At 44.7% G+C, this 21,249-nt stretch overlaps 2 protein-coding genes across 6 annotated transcripts in view; one reads left to right on the forward strand and one right to left on the reverse strand.

Annotated features, from left to right (window-relative positions):
- Window positions 1-8,937, reverse strand: part of LOC135521774 (SHC-transforming protein 1-like) — a 28,093-nt gene extending 19,156 nt beyond the window's left edge. Inside the window, exons 1-2 of one of the 3 annotated variants that reach the window (XM_064947498.1) lie at window positions 8,671-8,937; window positions 1,172-1,218 (exon numbers count right to left, since the gene is read on the reverse strand). In XM_064947498.1, the coding sequence (XP_064803570.1) occupies window positions 1,172-1,183 (12 nt within the window). In that variant the 5' untranslated portion in view covers window positions 1,184-1,218; window positions 8,671-8,937. The remainder of the gene's footprint in view (window positions 1-1,171; window positions 1,219-8,670) is intronic. The other 2 variants (XM_064947497.1, XM_064947499.1) reach the window with 2 other exon arrangements.
- Window positions 8,938-10,024: 1,087 nt separating this feature from the next.
- Window positions 10,025-20,862, forward strand: LOC135521777 (FAD synthase-like). 3 transcript variants are annotated; one of them, XM_064947503.1, is made up of 10 exons: window positions 10,025-10,097; window positions 11,338-11,555; window positions 11,706-12,083; window positions 15,860-15,973; window positions 16,253-16,520; window positions 16,647-16,794; window positions 16,957-17,055; window positions 18,865-19,054; window positions 20,167-20,240; window positions 20,345-20,862. In XM_064947503.1, exons 2-10 carry the CDS (start codon window positions 11,376-11,378, stop codon window positions 20,478-20,480), a joined length of 1,587 nt encoding a protein of 528 aa, XP_064803575.1. In that variant the 5' UTR covers window positions 10,025-10,097; window positions 11,338-11,375; the 3' UTR covers window positions 20,481-20,862. The 3 variants fall into 3 exon arrangements, with proteins under 3 accessions (XP_064803575.1, XP_064803574.1, XP_064803576.1); XM_064947502.1 differs by having other exon boundaries at window positions 10,038-10,097; window positions 11,370-11,555; XM_064947504.1 differs by lacking the exon at window positions 10,025-10,097 and adding an exon at window positions 10,113-10,556.
- Window positions 20,863-21,249: the final 387 nt, after the last annotated feature.

The following is a 21,249-nucleotide window of genomic DNA, read 5'->3' on the forward strand; positions in this document are numbered from 1 at the left end:
TTCCCTCCCTCCTTCCCTTTCCCCTCTCTCGTTCCATTTCCCTCCCTCCCTCCTTCCTCTCTCGTTCCATTTCCCTCCCTCCCTCCTTCCTCTCTCGTTCCATTCCCCTCCCTCCCTCCTCTCCTCTCTCGTTCCATTCCCCTCCCTCCCTTTCCCCCTCCTCCCCTTTTACCCCTCTTCCACTTTGCAGTCTAAACCATTTAACAGTACATGCACGTGTGTGCACTGAGCGTTGCTCTCTCCCTTTCTCACTCACACACACACACACACACACACACACACACACACACACACACACACACACACACACACGGGGAAGGACAAAGGAATGGATGGATGAGGGGAAGGCGAGAGGGATGAGATAGTAGAGCCCACATGGGCTGTTTCCCTCTAAAAGGCTCCTCCCCCTTTTTCCTGTTTGGTAACCTGAGAACCAGAGGGAGAGATGGATTGAATTAATATGGAGGGAAAGAGAAAAAAGGAGGGAAACAGACAGAGGAGGAGAGGGAGAGAAAGAGAGGGAGGGGAGAGTCTCTCTCTCCCTCTCGACAGACCAGACATGCAGGCTGATTTGAGGGCACTGTGAATAACATTGATGTATACGGCCAAATATGGACACTTAACCTGGCAATGCCAAGCAGCTACTGTACCACGAGTTCACCGCTGGTAAAGAACAGGTTACTATCTCACAAACAGGACAGTAACAACAGAAACAACACACTTGATGTGGCAGTCAAGATACATATTCTTCAAGTTGTAAAAAGAAAAGAGAACTTCCAGTGATGAGAACCGAGATTCAGACAGAAACACAGAAGAATATCTAGAACTGCAGAACCCCTAGAGAGACAGAATCCGTAAGAGAACCGCAGAACCCACGTCAACACTTCAGCGTTACAAAGCGTTGCCCACAGAGAGATTGATTGTTGAACGCACACCCACAGTGTGATGACACCGTTCACCATACAGATCACAGCGGTATACAGAGTGATTGTTGTGCTTGTTGAACGCACACCCAGCAACCCCACACCAGGCCCTGCACCAGCGTAACACACACACCTCTAAATGGCTTAGACAGACAAATAAACAATGTCCTTTACAGCAGGGAGATACTGACAGTGGGAGGCGCAACCAGCAACCCATATGCCTGTGTGTGTGTCTCTCAAGTTCTTACCACATATTCCATGGGACAACACTGACTGCCTGTGAGTGTCTGTAACCCTAAAAACACCAAAGCGCACATCAGCACACAGTACACACACTCTTAGCCAATCACTGAGCGTTGTACATGTAGCGAATCATAGTTCTCCTAAATGATCCCCTCACAAACACTTGGCTTGGAGCATGCATTGCTCCCAGGATCAGCTGTGGAGAGAGTCATGTGACCTCCTTGCTCAGGTGAGCGCAAAGGCACACACACACACACACACACACACACACACACACACACACACACACACACACACACACACACACACACAAGCAGCTTGCCTAACGTGTGTATCATACCAAAGACAGTGTGTGTGTGTATTGAGCATGTTCAGACACACATTGTGGAATGAAAGGAATTACTTACAGGGACTAGTCAAATAAATCCAGACAACAGCTTTCCTTTCCAAATATGTGTAGACACACGCACAACATATAACCTGTCAGGTGTTGTGAATGTGACAGAACAGGCCCAGAAATAGTCAGGTTATAGAGGGTATATCAATGTGATTTGTGGGTGATGTGAACATTAGATTAGCCAGGCTTTCAGCATTCAGCAGGCCCAACCAGCCGACTAGACCAGTTAACAGTTCTAGATGAGAGAAACAGATTGGGGCAAACAACCTGAAACTCGCCCTTCCTCTCTCCCTCTTTTTCGCTCTCCCTTCCTCTCTCCTCGTTTTATTCTCACTCTGTCCCTATCCTCGTCTTATTCTCACTCTGTCCCTATCCTCGTCTTATTCTCACTCTGTCCCTATCCTCGTCTTATTCTCACTCTGTCCCTATCCTCGTTTTATTCTCACTCTGTCCCTATCCTCGTCTTATTCTCACTCTGTCCCTATCCTCGTCTTATTCTCACTCTGTCCCTATCCTCGTCTTATTCTCACTCTGTCCCTATCCTCGTCTTATTCTCACTCTGTCCCTATCCTCGTCTTATTCTCACTCTGTCCCTATCCTCGTCTTATTCTCACTCTGTCCCTATCCTCGTCTTATTCTCACTCTGTCCCTATCCTCGTCTTATTCTCACTCTGTCCCTATCCTCGTCTTATTCTCACTCTGTCCCTATCCTCGTCTTATTCTCACTCTGTCCCTATCCTCGTCTTATTCTCACTCTGTCCCTATCCTCGTCTTATTCTCACTCTGTCCCTATCCTCGTCTTATTCTCACTCTGTCCCTATCCTCGTCTTATTCTCACTCTGTCCCTATCCTCGTCTTATTCTCACTCTGTCCCTATCCTCGTCTTATTCTCACTCTGTCCCTATCCTCGTCTTATTCTCACTCTGTCCCTATCCTCGTCTTATTCTCACTCTGTCCCTATCCTCGTTTTATTCTCACTCTGTCCCTATCCTCGTCTTATTCTCACTCTGTCCCTATCCTCGTTTTATTCTCACTCTGTCCCTATCCTCGTTTTATTCTCACTCTGTCCATATCCTCGTCTTATTCTCACTCTGTCCCTATCCTCGTCTTATTCTCACTCTGTCCCTATCCTCGTCTTATTCTCACTCTGTCCCTATCCTCGTCTTATTCTCACTCTGTCCCTATCCTCGTCTTATTCTCACTCTGTCCCTATCCTCGTCTTATTCTCACTCTGTCCCTATCCTCGTCTTATTCTCACTCTGTCCCTATCCTCGTTTTATTCTCTCTATCCACTCTCCTTCCTTCACTTACTCTTGTCTGTTTCCCTTTTGTCTGCTCTGTCTCGCATTGATGTTCTCTTTTCCTCTCAGGTTCTCCAAGTCTGTCCCTTCCTCTATCCTTCAATACCAAATACTGTAAAACTTCAATTAATATCCCAGGTGTTTATTTGCTTTAATCACTGAACACAACTGGCGCTTATTAGAGACAGGCCTTTATTTCAGCCAGGCGTCTACTTCCTTAACCCACACAGCTCTTGCTCAATAAAGTGTTGAAAAGACTACCACACTGTTTGTTACCAGTATAAACATTGTAATAACAAATCCATCACAGATCAGACATGCAAAGACTAGCCTGCCCATCATACACCCCCGATTTCACGTTTCAGCACCATTGTCTCACTCGTTGCACCTCGTATCCACCGTAGTTGAGTCGACCATGTCAAACCACACTGCGGTCTCATCCAGGACTCTCCTTTATCTTTAATGTACTCACTGAAGATCACTCGTAAACAATTACATTTAGACACAGCATTTATTTGAAACAGGTGTTATTTGCTGGAATGTGTGCCGATGCCTGGTTATTAAAAAAGGACAGGCAGTCTGAAGGTAAAGTTTGTTTTATTGCCTACTAACATACTTAGCTACTCTCAGATACTCAAACACACACACCTTCCCATTCTGCCTGCCTCCTGTCCTGACCACACCGGGTTCCATCCTATCAGCTAAAAACAAGAAGAAGTGGCTCCAGTGGGCACGAGATCACCAACACTGGACAACTGAGGAGTGGAAACATCCCCTGGAACATGACAGCCAGTTCAGTTTATTGTTGTGGCTGGGTCAGTCCACAGACCTCAACCCAATAGAACATATTTAGGAGGAGATGGAACGGGCTGTTCACAGCATGTATGTACCACTGTCCAATCTGCAGTAACTGCATGAGCCCATAACGCCAACATGGACCAACATCCCTGTGGAACGTTTCCGACACCTTGTAGAATGCCACAAAGAATTCAGGCTGTTCTGGAGGCAAAGGGGGCCTGTCCCAGTACTAGATGGGTGTACCTAATTATCTGTCTGGTGAGTGTTTTAACCTGGGTGTAAAAATGTATATACAGTACCAGTTAAAAGTTTGGACACTCCTACTCATTATTTTCTTTATTTGTACTATTTTCTACATTGTAGAATAATGGTGTTATTTCATAGTTTTGATGTCTTCACTAAGAGCGTGCAAAGCTGTCATATATAAACCAAAGATTCTCAGGGCAGTGACTGCTAGACTTGACTGAATAACAAGATATCTCCCATCGGTCTCTCTCCATGTCCCTCTCCCTTCTGTGTTGCTGCTTTGATGAATATTAACCAATTCTACAGGGCCCAAGAAATGCTGTACACACAAACGCACGCGCACACACCTCACTGTCCAGAACAACAGGCCTTAACGGAGACCAATACTTTACAACACACAGGACAGGTCTGTCCGGTCCAAATCTATACAGACTCGTTCTGACTCATAGCCTACCCTACACAACTCATGGCCCAAATAAATTGGATAATTCAAGACAACAGCACAAAGACTGAAGAAACTCAGAGTCGTATCACTTTATTCACAAACATACTGGTATGGTAGACAGAGAACTCCTGACTACAGGCTCAGCCAGCCAGGGGAACTATTAGTGTGTAACACTACACAGACTGCACACCATAGTGAACTCAGAGTGTAACACTTTACAGAGAAACAATAAGTAATCCCTGGAAACTGTAGCCTCTGGGCCAGAGCAGGATGTGAGACTGAAACAGTTCCCTTTAACCTCACAAACCTCCCACACAAAGGTGTTCACACCACACAGACCCAATGCCATGAACCTAGGATGGCACAAAACAGGATTAGGCACAGAGATGTAATAAAGGAGACCAGGAATGGGAGCTAACCATTCCATTCATTTAATTTGGTTCCATTCAGTGGGCAGGAGACCCATTCGCTCCCTGTTCATGTGTACTCCTGTTAATAACATCAGACATTAGGAATGTCCCTGTTTAACTTTGCTGACCAAATGTGACCGACAGGACCGGCAGGAAGCACCAGTATATTATTGGCCTGAGTATGAAACATGTGCAACCTTGATCAAGCTCCCTGTTTTGTATCACAAAAAAATCTATGAATGTATGAATAGTGGTTTCATAATGATTACTTTGGGAGTTGATTATTATATATGCCATTTAGAAGACACTTTTATGCAAAGCGACTTACAGTTATTAAGTGCATCAAGTAAATACTAGTAGGCCTTTAGTTTAAATGTATCTATGTGGGAGTGAATCTGTATGCAGCTCAGCATGTAGTCTTAAGTGTCTATGTGAAGTGAGTAGGAGGCAGACCAGGGCTGCAGAGCAGGAAGTGAATCTCAGGCATCACCATCTCTTCCACTACGTTGTAAGAGATGGACAACCACACACTGAGACCCAGATAACTGCTCCTACAGTGTTTCCACACACACTGAGACCCAGATATCTGCTCCTACAGTGTTTCCACACACACTGAGACCCAGATATCTGCTCCTACAGTGTTTCCACACACACTGAGACCCAGATAACTGCTCCTACAGTGTTTCCACACACACTGAGACCCAGATATCTGCTCCTACAGTGTTTCCACACACACTGAGACCCAGATAACTGCTCCTACAGTGTTTCCACACACACTGAGACCCAGATAACTGCTCCTACAGTGTTTCCACACACACTGAGACCCAGATATCTGCTCCTACAGTGTTTCCACACACACTGAGACCCAGATAACTGCTCCTACAGTGTTTCCACACACACTGAGACCCAGATATCTGCTCCTACAGTGTTTCCACACACACTGAGACCCAGATATCTGCTCCTACAGTGTTTCCACACACACTGAGACCCAGATAACTGCTCCTACAGTGTTTCCACACACACTGAGACCCAGATATCTGCTCCTACAGTGTTTCCACACACACTGAGACCCAGATAACTGCTCCTACAGTGTTTCCACACACACTGAGACCCAGATAACTGCTCCTACAGTGTTTCCACACACACTGAGACCCAGATAACTGCTCCTACAGTGTTTCCACACACACTGAAAACTATGTGGGTCCACAATTAAGTGTTACAGTGAAGGACCCAAAAAAGTCAAATGTCATACATATGAATGTTCTTAAAACTATGGAAACAAAACCTCTTCTTGATGCAGATAAGCTGCTGCTTACAACAGCTGAAACAGTATCTTGCCAGCTAAAACAGAGCAGTATCTAGCCAGCTGCTTGGCTTTTTTCTCTGGCAGTGAGCTACATGTCAGACACCGCCTCATATTGATACACAAACTGACGCTGAGTGAAATCCAAGACTGTTGCCAATTGCAACTAAGGGCTGACACACGTGTGCACACATGTATATGTGCACGCGCTCGCACACACTTATTTTTGAGCAGAGATACACACACCTGTCTGACAAATCAAAAGGGAGTTAACGAAAGGTGTCACCCAGCCAAGCTTATCACACAGACAGGACTGATTGGTTCTGCTTTTGATTGATAGGGTCTGCATTAGATTGGGCAGACCTTGTTTGATTGAGAGGGTCTGAGGTGGATTGTGAAACTCTGTGTCAAACAGGATGTATTTGATTGACAGATAGATTAATAGATTAGTTGGTAGTGTGTGTGCATGTACATTTCTAACACTGACATTTCAGTCTCTCAGAGTTTATTATCCCCATGCAGCAGTCAGTCAAGCCTTCCTCCTCTTCATCACCATCAGAGAGATAACCCACTGACAGTGAGTTTAAGGAGTGTGGAGAGTGTGATATGAGAGCTGGGCTTATTATGAAGCAGTCTGTTCAGACACAAGCCTACCTCTATCCACTCCATCCCTGACTCCTGTCTGTTTGGGGTGTTGCCAAACCATCAGAGTGGTATACAATGATTAAACCTAGATCTACTCAGGGTTTTCCAAAGCTAGCCAGCTTTAGTCACATTCCAGCTCAGGCTTCATCCGTACTACAACAGTGGATGTTGCTTATATGCCTGCTGCTAACTGTAGCAGGCTTGTAACTGTGCATGCATGTCACAGTGTCTGGTGGAACAGCAACCTTTTCATTGAGACAAGGCTGAAACATCCATCCATGGGCAAGTTAGTGCCACGTCTTAATTTGTGCAAAATGAAAAGAGTTATGCTGCACATTCAGCAGGCTGTGGTGTAAAATAGGCTTGTTGAAGGGCCATCTTTATTTTATTATCGTTAATGCCTTCTTTAGTGTGCTTATCAATACACGAGCACCTTTCCCCCACTCCTATCGATATAATAATCTTATTAAGTTATACACACGTTTTACTTGATTTTATTGGTCTTTAACTCGTGACACTTCATTCAGGATACATGGAGTTAACCCTGAGTAAGCCTGCCCAGGTGCAGGTTAGTTCTGGACTTGTTGCCATAGAAATGTACCTGGCTAAAAGGTGAGCCACTGTCGTGGTACCAGTTATCCCGAGTTGAACTCAGAGTTGACCAAAGTTACCTCGCTAACTCCTCAAACCACATACGTAGTATAGGGCTCAGGAAAAGGCCAGCTGTCTAACAACAGTAGTCCTATCACAGACTGAGGTGTAGGTAACCATAACAACTGTGTGTGTTTATGTATCTGGCCACACCAATACAGCCCGAATCATGGGCTTATGAGGGGCCCAGTATCACAGCTTGTTGTTGAATGTTCTGTATGGCACGTATCCAACTACAGAGCACTGTTTTAGTCAGGGCTTGTTACAGATGATTTAAATTATCGTTGTTGTCTGAAACATATAGTTACACTTCCATGACAATATAGAACCTAGACCAATTGAAACATTAAATCATCTCCATGAGAATGCCATCTTGACAATATGCTAAAGATCTATATTGCACATCACAGAAATGTAGTGTAATCCTAACTTCTGATTAGGTCGCTGAAAAAGAACTAGAGCATTTACAGAAAGCCAAAACTAGCCTGTTTAGTCAGACTTTAGATTCAGTTTCTCTAACCCTGTGTGGTAACACTGGGATTCATTTAGTAATATCCTTGCATTAACGTGTTTTTACATAGTAAGAACAGTAGCATAGTTTCCATTGCATAGTAGGTATTGTGGAGTTTACATAAACGGAATAGTGGCCACTTCCTGTTGCACGTGTAGAAAAACAAACAACTCCATATTGCTATAGTAGTACGTAAACAACACGGCAATACAAACAGTGCGGTTACTTTTCTTGTTACAGTATTATACTCATGTAGGTCTATAAAGTGTTACCAGAACAATTTAAATGACAGAGTTGGACAACTTGTTGTGAGGAAAGTAATGATATCACAGGGACCCAGGCCTACAGAACTGACTATTTCTAGTAGCCTATGCAGCAAACCACTTTTATTTTGAAAACACACAAAAGTGACAACACGGTTGTTTGCGACTTCTGTTGAATAGATAAAATGTTTAATGTTCGGCCGAAGCTAGTTACTTTGTATCACTAGGCTAAATTTCGCAATGTTACCATAACTACATTTTTCGTAGTACGGCTATACTGAACTCAGCAGTCTTGCTAGAATAGATATCAGCAAAATATTGTTTCGCCAACATCGAACTGATGGCACAACAAAAAGTAAGGCAGCCTCCAATCGGCCTACAGCAAATAATATTAATCTATCAGACAGAATGTTATTGTTTTAGTATTCGAAAGTCCTAAAACGTCTCTCTACCACGTTACAACACGCAGCCCTTAAAATTCAAGCCCAAACCATGCCCAGAGAAGTGTGGTGAACTTTTGTCAGGAGAACTTACCAGCTATCTTCCTCCTTGTATCTTTTGTGGCTCTTGTTTTCTCCCAGCTGTTGTTGTCCCGTAGGCCTACCTCTAACTAAATTACACAAGTGGCTGAATGCGAAGGATCAAAACGCCAGCTGTCGTACAGTGTGCATAGTAATGTCTTTAGAAAGAGGGCTGAAACTTTTCTTCTTTAGTTTCTCTTCCTTTCCTCCCCTTTCTACCAACACAAAAAAGCCACTTCCGCGAACAAATGGTAACGTCATTTGCCACTCAGTTTGTGTGGTTCTTTGCACCTGGGCCGCGGTTGAGCGGCCTTGAAAGAAAGGGATTGCGCAAAACGATAACTTCGCACAATAACAAACCAGCCTACCGTATAACTGAGTAAACTAACATTAAACCACATTGACACAGTCTTTGTTGAATCACACATTATTATTTGCATAGTGCATCTGTAATGCCTGTGTTTTAGGCTACAACATTTCTTGACCGAGGAGCACGAGAACAAACCTGAATAGCAGTTCATAATGTTTATGATTGGATAACTGAGACCAAATAATGATCAATAATATAATAGACCCTTATTGAATAGGTAAAGTATGATAAATAGCCTAGATATATCCATGTAGCCCAGTCATTTATGCATAGTGAATACTGTTCACCGGAGTCCTCTGCTGGTAGATACCATATTTGCACGCGCACATATTAATATTTGTACTTGACAGTATTAGAAAATAAAAAATAAAAACATTTACATTTGGCAGACGATCCAGAGCGATTTACAGCAGTGAGTGCATATTTTAATCCTTCTTTGTATTGGTCCAACCTGGGAATCGAACCTACAACCCAAGCGCCATGCTCTACCAATTAACATACAAAGGATAGACATCTACATTCTACTGCCTACTTATTGTTTTTGTTATGGTTTATCACAAATCATTGTAAGAATTGTAAACTCTGTTGCAGATAGGCTTAAAACACGTGTTTTTGCTTGGTCGAGGCTAATATAATAATAACGTTATAATCATAAAATTATACTGTAGGCATACTCTGGGTGCATGTTATCAGGGTCTTGTCTAGAAGGGATACAGGTTGTGAAATTTGACGTCAAAAGTATTTTTATTTTTTTAGCTAATCCTAACTCTTTTCCTAATCTTGACCTAGTTCTCATAACCTACTGCTCACGTTATGCTTAACCTACTACGAAAAACATTGTATCCCATCTAGACAAAACCAAGTTATCAGTGCAACACTGCACACCCTGTACTTCCGCTACACAAACAACCCCGTGGTAACATTTCGTCCCGCCTTCTCACAGCTCATTGGCTTTCTGGATTCAGAGATTGCAATTTGTTGCTCTTGATTGGTTCACCCGAGTCGCCCAGTGTTTGAAGGACATGCAGTTTTGTCGGCTAATACATTACGAGGACGTATGCGACTTTAGGGTAAGCACTTGTCTGTTGATGACACGGGTTATCAAATACATGATTGTTGCTATCTATTGTCACAGCAGAGATAAATTATGTTCTGTAGAAAGGGTATCACGTTGCCATTAAACTAATGATCATGGTTACATACAAACTCATGTGCGCGGTGCGCAGGGGGTAACTAGCTAGCTGTTAGCTTATGATGTAGGATAAATTAAGATATCTTACGCAGGCCGTTTACCTTTGTAAACAGTTGTCATAGTTCCGGTCTGCTTTAGGGATAGCAGCTGGATCTGGTCTGTTTAGTTAATTGACTTAATATGAACCTGAAAAAATGTGCGAGTGGGATGTCTCGCTTCCTTTTCCGTATCTGGTCCAATACAATGGTGGTGGCTGGCTTGTTCCTCGCCGAATGACCGTGGCCGAATGACCGTGGCGAGATCGCCCTTTACTTTGGTTTAGCCTTCATTTAACTAGGTAAGTCAGTGAAGAACAAATTGTTATTTACAATGACGGCCTACTCCTGTGGGGACGGGGACCTGGGATTAAACAAATAAATCCAATATAAATAAAGGACAAAACACACATCACAACACTACATAAAGAGAGACCTAAGACGACAACTTAACAAGGCAGCAAAACATGACAACACAGCATGGTACAGTAGCAACACAATGGTAGCAGCACAAAACACTGTACAAACATTATTGGGCAAAGTCAACAGCACAAAGGTCGAGACAACAATACATCATACAAAGCAGCCACAACTGTCAGTAAGAGTGTCCATGACCTGAGTCTTTGAATGAAGAGATTAAGATAAAACTGTCCAGTTTGAGTGTTGCAGCTCATTCCAGTCACCAGCTGCAGCGAACTGAAAAGAGGAGCGACCCAGGGATAAGTGTGCTTTGGAGACCTTTAACATAATGTGACTGGCAGAACAAGTGGATGAGGGCTGCCACTTTTGATAGACAGGTGGCTTATAACTACAGCAGACATGTATCTTGAACTTAGACAGCAACACATTTGAACCACCATAACTTCAAGTTAATGCTTGGATTTCAAATAGAATAGGTAGCTAACTAGACAATCATTTATGGTGAAATCCTGTGTATGTAACACTCCTCCCCTGGTCTACCCTCCCTGCCTTATGTAAATATGATGACAACCTTATTGCTGTCCATTCTCCCATTTCTCCCTCTCCTCTACTCCTCCATAACTCACCCTATATGTCCATCTCCTTCCCTGCCTCCCTCTCTAGTTGGTTCTCTTCCCCCACTCTTTCTGTCTCAGGTCTGGATGCTGCAGGATGTGTCCAGGCTGAGTAGAGCAGCGGTGCGTGTGAGGCGAGTGGCCGCCCAGGTCCAGGTCACCACTGTAACCATGGCCCAGAATCACCAGAGCTGCGGTACCTCCTGTCAACAGAAGGGGGGTGCTGTCACAGCAGCCATCCTCATCATCGGGGACGAGATACTCAAGGTGATACTAGAGATGGGGGCTTGGTACTAAGTGGAATATGCCTGATCTCTGACAACAACCTCCTCCCGAAGTCCCTATCTCTTAGGAATGAGCTAATCCAAAGAGTCTCTCTCCCTCCCTCTACCCCTCCTCCCCCCAACTCTCTCTCAGGGTCACACGGTGGACACTAACAGTGCCTTTCTGTCGCGAGCGCTGAGGAAGCTGGGAGTGTGTGTCCAGCGTGTCACAGTAATCCCTGACCAGCAGGAGGTCATCTCTAAGGAGGTGGCCTTCCTGGCCCCACAGTACACGCACCTGCTCACCTCTGGGGGAATAGGCCCCACCCACGACGACGTCACCTTCGAGAGTGTTGCCATGGCGTTCAAGGAGGAACTGCATGCCCACCCGGAGCTGACCCGTTTGGTGGAGGAGTTCTTTGGGGTGGTGGATAGGGAGAATGCAGCCATGAAGCTAGCCATGGTCCCCCGCTCGGCCAAGCTTAACTACGGCACTGACCCTCAGACTGGAAAGCCACTACGCTACCCACTGGTCAGTGGCTGACTACTGTTAAACAAAAATGTGTTTTGTTATTTTCTTTCTCATTAGTCCACTGTTGATACAGTCCCTAAATGTTTTGAATGTTAGCAGTCAAGTCAAGATATTGGACTTTCAAGAAGTAAAGCATCACATCATCATTATGATGTAAAATGCATCATGTGATTCCTTTAACATGTAAGGGATAAACACCCACGTTCTGTACGTTACCTTGGAAACAACGGACGGCACAGTGGCAGGCGGCGCCAACTAGCTACAGCAACACAGTCCCGACCTCTGCAGACGAATAACAGCAAAGTTTATTTTGTTGCATTTGTTTGTTGCATACTACATTTGCCAAAGAAAACAATACCAACCACACATTTAGTGGTAGAAAATAAAAGAAAATCCATTGATATTTTCACTCATAAGCAAATTCATACTCATATTTTGGTTACTAAAGACTCGACCCAGTGGTTCATTATGATTAGTTCGATATTTATGGACGTGACCCAGTCGTTTGTTCTTTGTCCCGTTGCCATGCGCACTGCCAACATTCTTATCCCTTGCTTGCTAGCTAGCCAGCTAGCTATGGCTAACACAGTCAATCTCTTCAGCAAGATTAACAGCAAAGTAGATGTTTTCTATTGACATTCATTTGAATAAATCGATAACAATGAGCTGATAATGCCCGAATTTGCCTGGTATAGCTAGAAAAGTTTGCCTTCTCGTCAGGACAGTCGACACTGTTCATTACAAGGAGAATGCATTGCATATCAAACACTAGGCTAGAAGCTAGCTAAATAGTTTGTTGCTAGCAAACCTGCCAATATGACAACCAAATGGGGGAGAAAATACAATTGTCTGAAAACAGCTGGTCAAACTAGAATTATGCGGCAGGATTTGACAGCATGGCGCCACTTGTGTCATGACTGCAAAAGTAGGGCCCAATGTTCCCTCAACATTTTTGTCACTCAGCATTTCACGTCTGCTGAGCGCTAACTTGAATGTTGTGAAAATTCTGTGCAACTTCCAGTGCATATTTACTGAGGCTGTACCCGCTTTAAGTTACAGTTTTCAGACAGTGGTCAAGTAGGCTACTGTGCCTATTTGACCTACCAGAGTAGCCTACCACCAAAAACAATGGAGAAAATGCATTCCATAATAGCTGTTCTATCTTCAGCTTACAGTAGCAGCCGAATTGTGGTGCTCGATGTCGGCCTACATTCCATGAGACTTTTGAAAAAACCTGCATGGCTTGACATTAACCTGTTTATCCACTTGTCCTTCAGACAAGGTGACTGATTGTTGATTGATGCAAGAAACCACTTCACAAAATAAAAAGCATTATTATTCCCATACCATTATTACAGAGAAATTATGCTACAATCTGCCTATTGGCTAATTATCTTATTCAAGCCTGTCCCAAAACACAACACTGCCCCTTTTAAGAAAAAAAAGCTCTTTACCTGACTTGCATCTCAAAGATGGTGAGACATGTACACATTTTGTGCTCTTGTAGGAAGCAACCACTCCCCCATTGCTGACTACAAATGATCTATAACTGGACTAATAACTCACTAACTAGCAGAGAATATGAACAAATGTGCACAAGTGGCTACATGCAGCTCACAGTTTTGATCTCAAAACAAGCTCATCTACTCACAACTGCTTATGCTGTAAACAGTCCAGTTCAAAGTGAATGGCATAGATCCATATATGGAAAACAAAAAGGATAACTCCGCACACTGCTGCTCATGCTCCCAGGTGATTTTATTTAGAACGTTTCGACCCTTCATCGGGCATCCATGTCCCAGGTGGGGGTGGAGGGACCTATATATATATATATATATATATATATGCAAACTTAACGTGTAAATATTTGTATGAACATAACATTCAACAACTGAGACATAAACTGAACAACTTCCACAGACATGTGACTAACAGAAATGGAATAATGTGTCCCTGAACAAAGGGGAGGTCAAAATCAAAAGTAACAATCAGTATCTGGTGTGGCCACCAGCTGCATTAAGTGCTGCAGTGCATCTCCTCTTGATGGACTGCACCAGATTTGCCAGTTCTTGCTGTGAGATGTTACCCCACTCTTCCTTCAAGGCACCTGCAAGTTCCTGGACATTTCTGGGGGGAATGGCCCTTGCCCTCACCCTCAGATCCAACAGGTCCCAGACCTGCTCAATGGGAGTGAGATCCGGGCTCTTAGCTGGCCATGGCAGAACACTGACATTCCTGTCTTGCAGGAAATCATGCACAGCTCATGGAGGGCTGTGCGGCGCCCCAAAGAACCCCCACCTGTGGACTTCAGGCCCTCATACACCCTCATGGAGTCTGTTTCTGACCGTTTGAGCAGACACATGCACATTTGTGGCCTGCTGGAGGTCATTTTGCAGGGCTCTGGCAGTGCTCCTCCTTGCACAAAGGCGGAGGTAGCGGTCCTGCTGCTGGGTTGCCCTCCTACGGCCTCCTCCACGTCTCCTGATGTACTGGCCTGTCTCCTGGTAGCGCCTCCATGCTCTGGACACTACGCTGACAGACACAGCAAACCTTCTTGCCACAGCTCGCATTGATGTGCCTTCCTGGATGAGCTGCACTACCTGAGCCACTTGTGTGGGTTGTAGACTCCGTCTCATGCTACCACTAGAGTGAAAGCACCGCCAGCATTCAAAAGTGACCAAAACATCAGCCAGGAAGCACAGGAACTGAGAAGTGGTCTGTGGTCACCACCTGCAGAACCACTCCTTTATTGGGGGTGTCTTGCTTAATGCCTATAATTTCCACCTGTTGTCTATTCCATTTGCACAACAGCATGTGAAATTTATTGTCAATCAGTGTTGCTTCCTAAGTGGACAGTTTGATTTCACAGAAGTGTGATTGACTTGTAGTTACATTGTGTTGTTTAAGTGTTCTCTTTATTTTTTTGAGCAGTGTAATATATATATATATATATATATAGGCAGTACTCAGTGATGTCACTTAGTGAAACAGTTTGGGAGCAGTGTGCAGCGCTTTCCATAAATTCACCTGCCAAAAGTACCTGGATGTGCGTATGTTCTTCAGCTTTTGTACAGATCCATATATGGCAATGGTCTATTTGCATGTAGGCTACTGCTGTTCTGATTGGTTATGCCGCACCGGTCTGTGAAGAGTAAGGGCTGAACAGAATCCTTCTCCGATGCGTTCTGCCTACCAAAAAATCTCTTGCATAGTTAGTTTAGGATACTAAGTAGGTTGCATTGAAAGTGGCTAATATTGTGTTGATTCGATCCCAATTCCCACAGTAAAGGGAAACGTTCATAGTGTTAACTAAGTGGGAAAAACTGGAAAGTTAAGTGCAATTCAATCTCGTGCTTTTCTTTGCAGGCTGATATTTCTACTGTGTCGCGCCTGTGCACACACACAGTTTAGAGGGAACATTGGTATTGTCCAGAGAGATTCATGTTCATCACTAACCACGTTAGGTCATCAGATGCTCCAAAACATGTCTCTGCAAGGCATCCCAATATCTTTTCCAACTGTCCAGTTATCTGGTTTTAATGTCATTCTAGAATGCCCTTCTAGCCAATCAGAAATTAGTATATTTCAACGCTGTAGTATAACATGATGTCATGTAGAAAACATGAACGTTCTACCTGATGGTCAGTGTCTGAAACCAGGTAAAATATATTTGAATGATAGGAGATATGAGTGCGTTGGAGCCACCGGCTTTAAGAGTCTGGAGATGCTTGATGTCATGCTGGTCGTGGTTCTGACTCCGTGTCTGACATTCCCAGGTGAGTGTGCGTAACGTCTACATCTTCCCTGGGATCCCGTCTCTGTTGGAGAGAGCCTTCAACGGTCTGGAGCACCTGTTCGCTGGCTCAGGGACCACCTTCCACACACGAGAGGTGAGGTGACCAACCGTCTGACTCCACTACAATACAGTCGACAGGACGTTTTCAACAGACAAACGGTCGCTTCACTCCCGGTCCTGGAGACCCACAGGATGTGCAGGCTTGTGTTCCAGCTCACATTTAACACATCTGACTCAAGTTATGGACTAATCATCAAGACCTTGATGAGCTGAATCAGCTGTGTTTGTGCTGGGTTGGAGCAAAGCCTGCACAGGACCACTGCTGCAATGGATGCCTACTATAATGTTATGTATTCTCCGTGTTGTGTTGTAGGTGTTTGTAGATGCAGACGAGGCGTTGATCGCCCCGGTGCTGACCCGCCTGCAGGTGGGCTGGGGGAAGAGGGTGGCTCTGGGCTCCTACCCTGACTGGCTCAGTAACTACCACCGGGTCAGGCTGGTGCTGGATTCAGACAGCTCTGAGGAGGTGGAGAAGGCCCGGGCTCAGCTGCTGGAGGAGATGCCCAAAGGCAGTGTGGTTCCCCTGGTCACGGACCCTGTGTCCATCGCTACTGAGGAGGTCTACACACTGGCCAACAGCGGTGTGTGTGTGAGAGACCAAAGGAGGGAGGGGTGGTGGAGGGAGGGACAGGTAGAGTACCCATAAAAGTGACAGTGACAACATTTCCCATGATTCCAACTGTCTGTATGAACTCCATCTCCCATAGGCACACCACTGGGTGATAAAGTGGCAAACGCTCTGAAGACCATAGAGACTGCTCTGGATCAGTATTCGGCAGGGGAAATCTGTGTGGGCTTCAATGGAGGCAAAGACTGCACTGCTCTTCTACATCTATATTACGCTGCACTGAAACGGTGAGAGAGAGAGAGGGAAATAGACAGTTTTCTGTCTACACAGAATGAAGGAATGAGACGATATGTGACTTTTAACCCATATTGTGTTCTCCGGTCTGAATTGATTGTTTACTGGGAAAATCTAGCTCGTATTTATTCTCTCTCTCTCCCCCTCCCTCACAGGCTGTATCCGGAGGGTAAGGACAAGGTAAAGGCTCTGTACATTCGCATCGTCTCTCCCTTCCCAGAGATGGAGAGATTCCTCCAGGACACAATAAAGAGGTAAGCTATCGGTCTCTGTAGTTAGCGTTAGCATCGCTAGGTCGTTTCCTCAATCCCTATATACTGCACCTCTGTTAGCTACAGTGGGGCAAAAGTATTTAGTCAGCCACCAATTGTGCAAGTTCTCCCTCTTAAAAAGATGAGGCCTGTAATTTTCATCATAGGTACACTTCAACTATGACAGACAAAATGAGAAGAAAAAAATCCAGAAAATCACATTGTAGGATTTTTAATGAATTTATTTGCAAATTATGGTGTAAAATAAGTATTTGGTCAATAACAAAAGTTTATCTCAATACTTTGTTATATACCCTTTGTTGGCAATGACAGAGGTCAAATGTTTTCTGTAAGTCTTCACAAGGTTTTCACACACTGTTGCTGGTATTTTGGCCCATTCCTCCATGCAGATCTCCTCTAGAGCAGTGATGTTTTGGGGCTGTTGCTGGGCAACACGGACTTTCAACTCCCTCCAAAGATTTTCTATGGGGTTGAGATCTGGAGACTGGCTAGGCCACTCCAGGACCTTGAAATGCTTCTTACGAAGCCACTCCTTCGTTGCCCGGGCGGTGTGTTTGGGATCATTGTCATGCTGAAAGACCCAGCCATGTTTCATCTTCAATGCCCTTGCTGATGGAAGGAGGTTTTCACTCAAAATCTCACAATACATGGCCCCATTCATTCTTTCCTTTACACAGATCAGTTGTTGTCCTGGTCCCTTTGCAGAAAAACAGCCCCAAAACATGTTTCCACCCCCATGCTTCACAGTAGGTATGGTGTTCTTTGGATGCAACTCAGCATTCTTTGTCCTCCAAACACGACGTGTTGAGTTTTTACCAAAAAGTTATATTTTGGTTTCATCTGACATTCTCCCAATCTTCTTCTGGATCATCCAAATGCTCTAGAAAACTTCAGACGGGCCTGGACATGTACTGGCTTAAGCAGGGGGACACGTCTGGCACTGCAGGATTTGAGTCCCTGGTGGCGTAGTGTGTTACTGATGGTAGGCTTTGTTACTTTGGTCCAAGCTCTCTGCAGGTCATTCACATTCACTTGTGATCATTTTGACCCCACGGGGTGAGATCTTGCGTGGAGCCCCAGATAGAGGGAGATTATCAGTGGTCTTGTATGTCTTCCATTTCCTAATAATTGCTCCCACAGTTGATTTCTTCAAACCAAGCTGCTTACCTATTGCAGATTCTGTCTTCCCAGCCTGGTGCAGGTCTACAATTTTGTTTCTGGTGTCCTTTGACAGCTCTTTGGTCTTGGCCATACTGAAGTAAGGAGTGTGACTGTTTGAGGTTGTGGACAGGTGTCTTTTATACTGATAACAAGTTCAAACAGGTGCCATTAATACAGGTAATGAGTGGAGGACAGAGGAGCCTCTTAAAGAAGAAGTTACAGGTCTGTGAGAGCCAGAAATCTTGCTTGTTTGTAGGTGACCAAATACTTATTTTCCACCATAATTTGCAAATAAATTCATTCAAAATCCCGCAATGTGATTTTCTGGATTTTGTTTTCTCATTTTGTCTGTCATAGTTGAAGTGTACCTATGATGAGAATTACAGGCCTCTCATCTTTTTAAGTGGTAGAACCTGCACAATTGGTGGCTGATTAAATACTTTTTTGCTCCACTGTATGTACTTTTTTTCTGTCCCAAACAGGTCTGTGTATGGTTGTAGCTTGGTTGTAGCTTGATCTGCATTGGATCTTTTGAGTTTGAGCAAAACTCTGATAATAAAATGTATTACAGTATTATTATACAGAGACTTTGGCTCACTATTTAGCAGAGCTCCATACTCTCTCCCATAGATATGACCTGGAGATTTTCTCAGTGGAGGGCAGTATTCGGCAGGCATTGAGTGAGGTACAGGAGAGGAGGCCGGAGCTGAGAGCTGTGTGTATGGGCACCAGGAGGAGTGACCCCTACTCACACACACTCACACCCATGTGTCTCACTGACCCTGGATGGCCGGACTACATGAGGGTCAACCCCCTGCTGGTGAGACATGATGCTTGCAATGTTCCCTTTCTGAGGGTGTGTGTGTGTGTGTGTGTGATATACTTCTAATTAAACAAAATCTAAATCAATTTTTTTTATATAGCCCTTCTTACATCAGCTGATATCTCAAAGTGCTGAATAGAAACCCAGCCTAAAACGCCAAACAGCAAGCAATGCAGGTGTAGAAGCACGGTGGCTAGGAAGAACTCCCTAGAAAGGCCAAAACCTAGGAATTAACCAGGGTATGAGGGGTGGCCAGTCCTCTTCTGGCTGTGCCGGGTGGAGATTATAACAGAACATGGCCAAGATGTTCAAATGTTCATAGATGACCAGCATGGTCAAATAATAATAATCACAGTAGTTGTCGAGGGTGCCGCAAGTCAGCCCCTCAGGATTAAATGTCAGTTGGCTTTTCATAGCCGATCATTGAGAGTATCTCTACCACTCCTGCTGTTTCTAGAGAGTTGAAAACATCAGGTCTGGGACAGGTAGCACATCCGGTGAACAGGTCAGGGCTCCATAGCCGCAGGCAGAACAATTGAAACTGGAGCAGCAGCACGGCCAGGTGGACTGGGGACAGCAAGGAGTTATCATGCTAGGTAGTCCTGAGGCATGGTCCTAGTGCTCAGGTCCTCCGAGAGAGAGAGAATTAGAGAGAGCATACTTAAATTCACGCAGGACACCAGATAAGACAGGAAAAGTACTCCAGATATAACAAACTGAGACAAACTTAAATGTAAACACAAACTACTGCAGCATAAATACTGGAGGCTGAGACAGGAGGGGTCAGGAGACACTGTGGCCCCATCCGATGATATCCCCGGACAGGGCCAAACAAGAAAGATAACCCCACCCACTTTGCCAAAGCACAGCCCCCACACCACTAGAGGGATATCTTCAACCACCAGCTTACCATCCTGAGATAAGGCCGAGTATAGCCCACAAAGATCGCCACGGCACAACCCAAGGGGGGGCGCCAACCCAGACACGAAGATCGTGCTCTCATGCTCTCTCTTCCTCCCTCTCTTGTCTCCCTCCCTCTCTCTCTGTCTCTCTCTCCCCCTTCTTTCTTGCTTTCTCTCCCTCCCTCTCTCTCTGTCTGTCTCCATCAGGACTGGACGTATCATGATATCTGGTCATTCCTGAGGACTCTATATGTGCCCTACTGTATTCTATATGATAAAGGGTAAGAAGACATACACACCTTAATCAAGCATGTCCTCTGTTTCCTCTCACTGTCTACTCCCCCGTCCTAGTCTCTGACTGAGTCCTCTGTCCGTCTCCTGACAGGTACACCTCATTGGGCAGCATGGACAACACCTGCCGAAACCCCGCCCTCCAAGTGGTGGATGGGAGGGGCGTGAGCCGCTATAGACCTGCCCACCACTTGGAGAATGAGGAAATGGAGCGCGACTCACGTGAATGATGTGTCTTCCTTGTTTGTAACGTCATGTCCTGATCTTTTATCCGCCCTTCCTGTTTGGGGCTCCAGGTAAGAGATGCTTGTAGGGACAGACCTAGGATCAGCATATCCTCCTCAAATCCCAACCTTAACCATTAGACAAAACTGAACATACAGGCAACTTCTGAAGAGAGGAGGGAAGGAAGGAAGAGTAGAGTGAAGGAAAGAGGAAACTGATTGAGGAAAGTGGAACAGACAAAGAACCAGAGACTGATCACAGAATGAGTGAATTTTGAAGGAAAGGTGTGTGTTTGAGTGGAAAATGTGTATGTGTGTATGTCTGAGTGGCTTAGAATCTAATATGGATTTACATGGTTTGTAATAAAATATCAATCTGTCAAGTTTACTTATTGATTAATTATTGGCAAGAGATTGGAGGTGCTTATGAGTAAAGGGGAGGGAGAGTAATTATTCTGTTGTACATTTTAACAATGTTCACGATTTTACACGACAAGCTATGTCTTTTAATCTACGCTGAGTGTACAAAACATTAGGAACACCTTCTTAATATTGAGTTGCACCTCCATTTTCCCTCAGATCAGCTGCAATTCGTTGGGGCATGGACTCTACAAGGTGTCAAGCGTTCCACAGGGATGCTGGCCATGTTGACTTCAATGCTTCCCACAGTTGTGTTAAGTTGGCTGGATGTCCTTTGGGTGGTGGACCATTTTAGATACACAGGAAACTGTTGTGTGAAAAACCCAGCAACGTTGCAGTTCTTAACACTCAAACC

This window comes from Oncorhynchus masou, chromosome 30 (genome assembly GCF_036934945.1).
Source record: "Oncorhynchus masou masou isolate Uvic2021 chromosome 30, UVic_Omas_1.1, whole genome shotgun sequence".
NCBI lineage: Eukaryota > Metazoa > Chordata > Actinopteri > Salmoniformes > Salmonidae > Oncorhynchus > Oncorhynchus masou.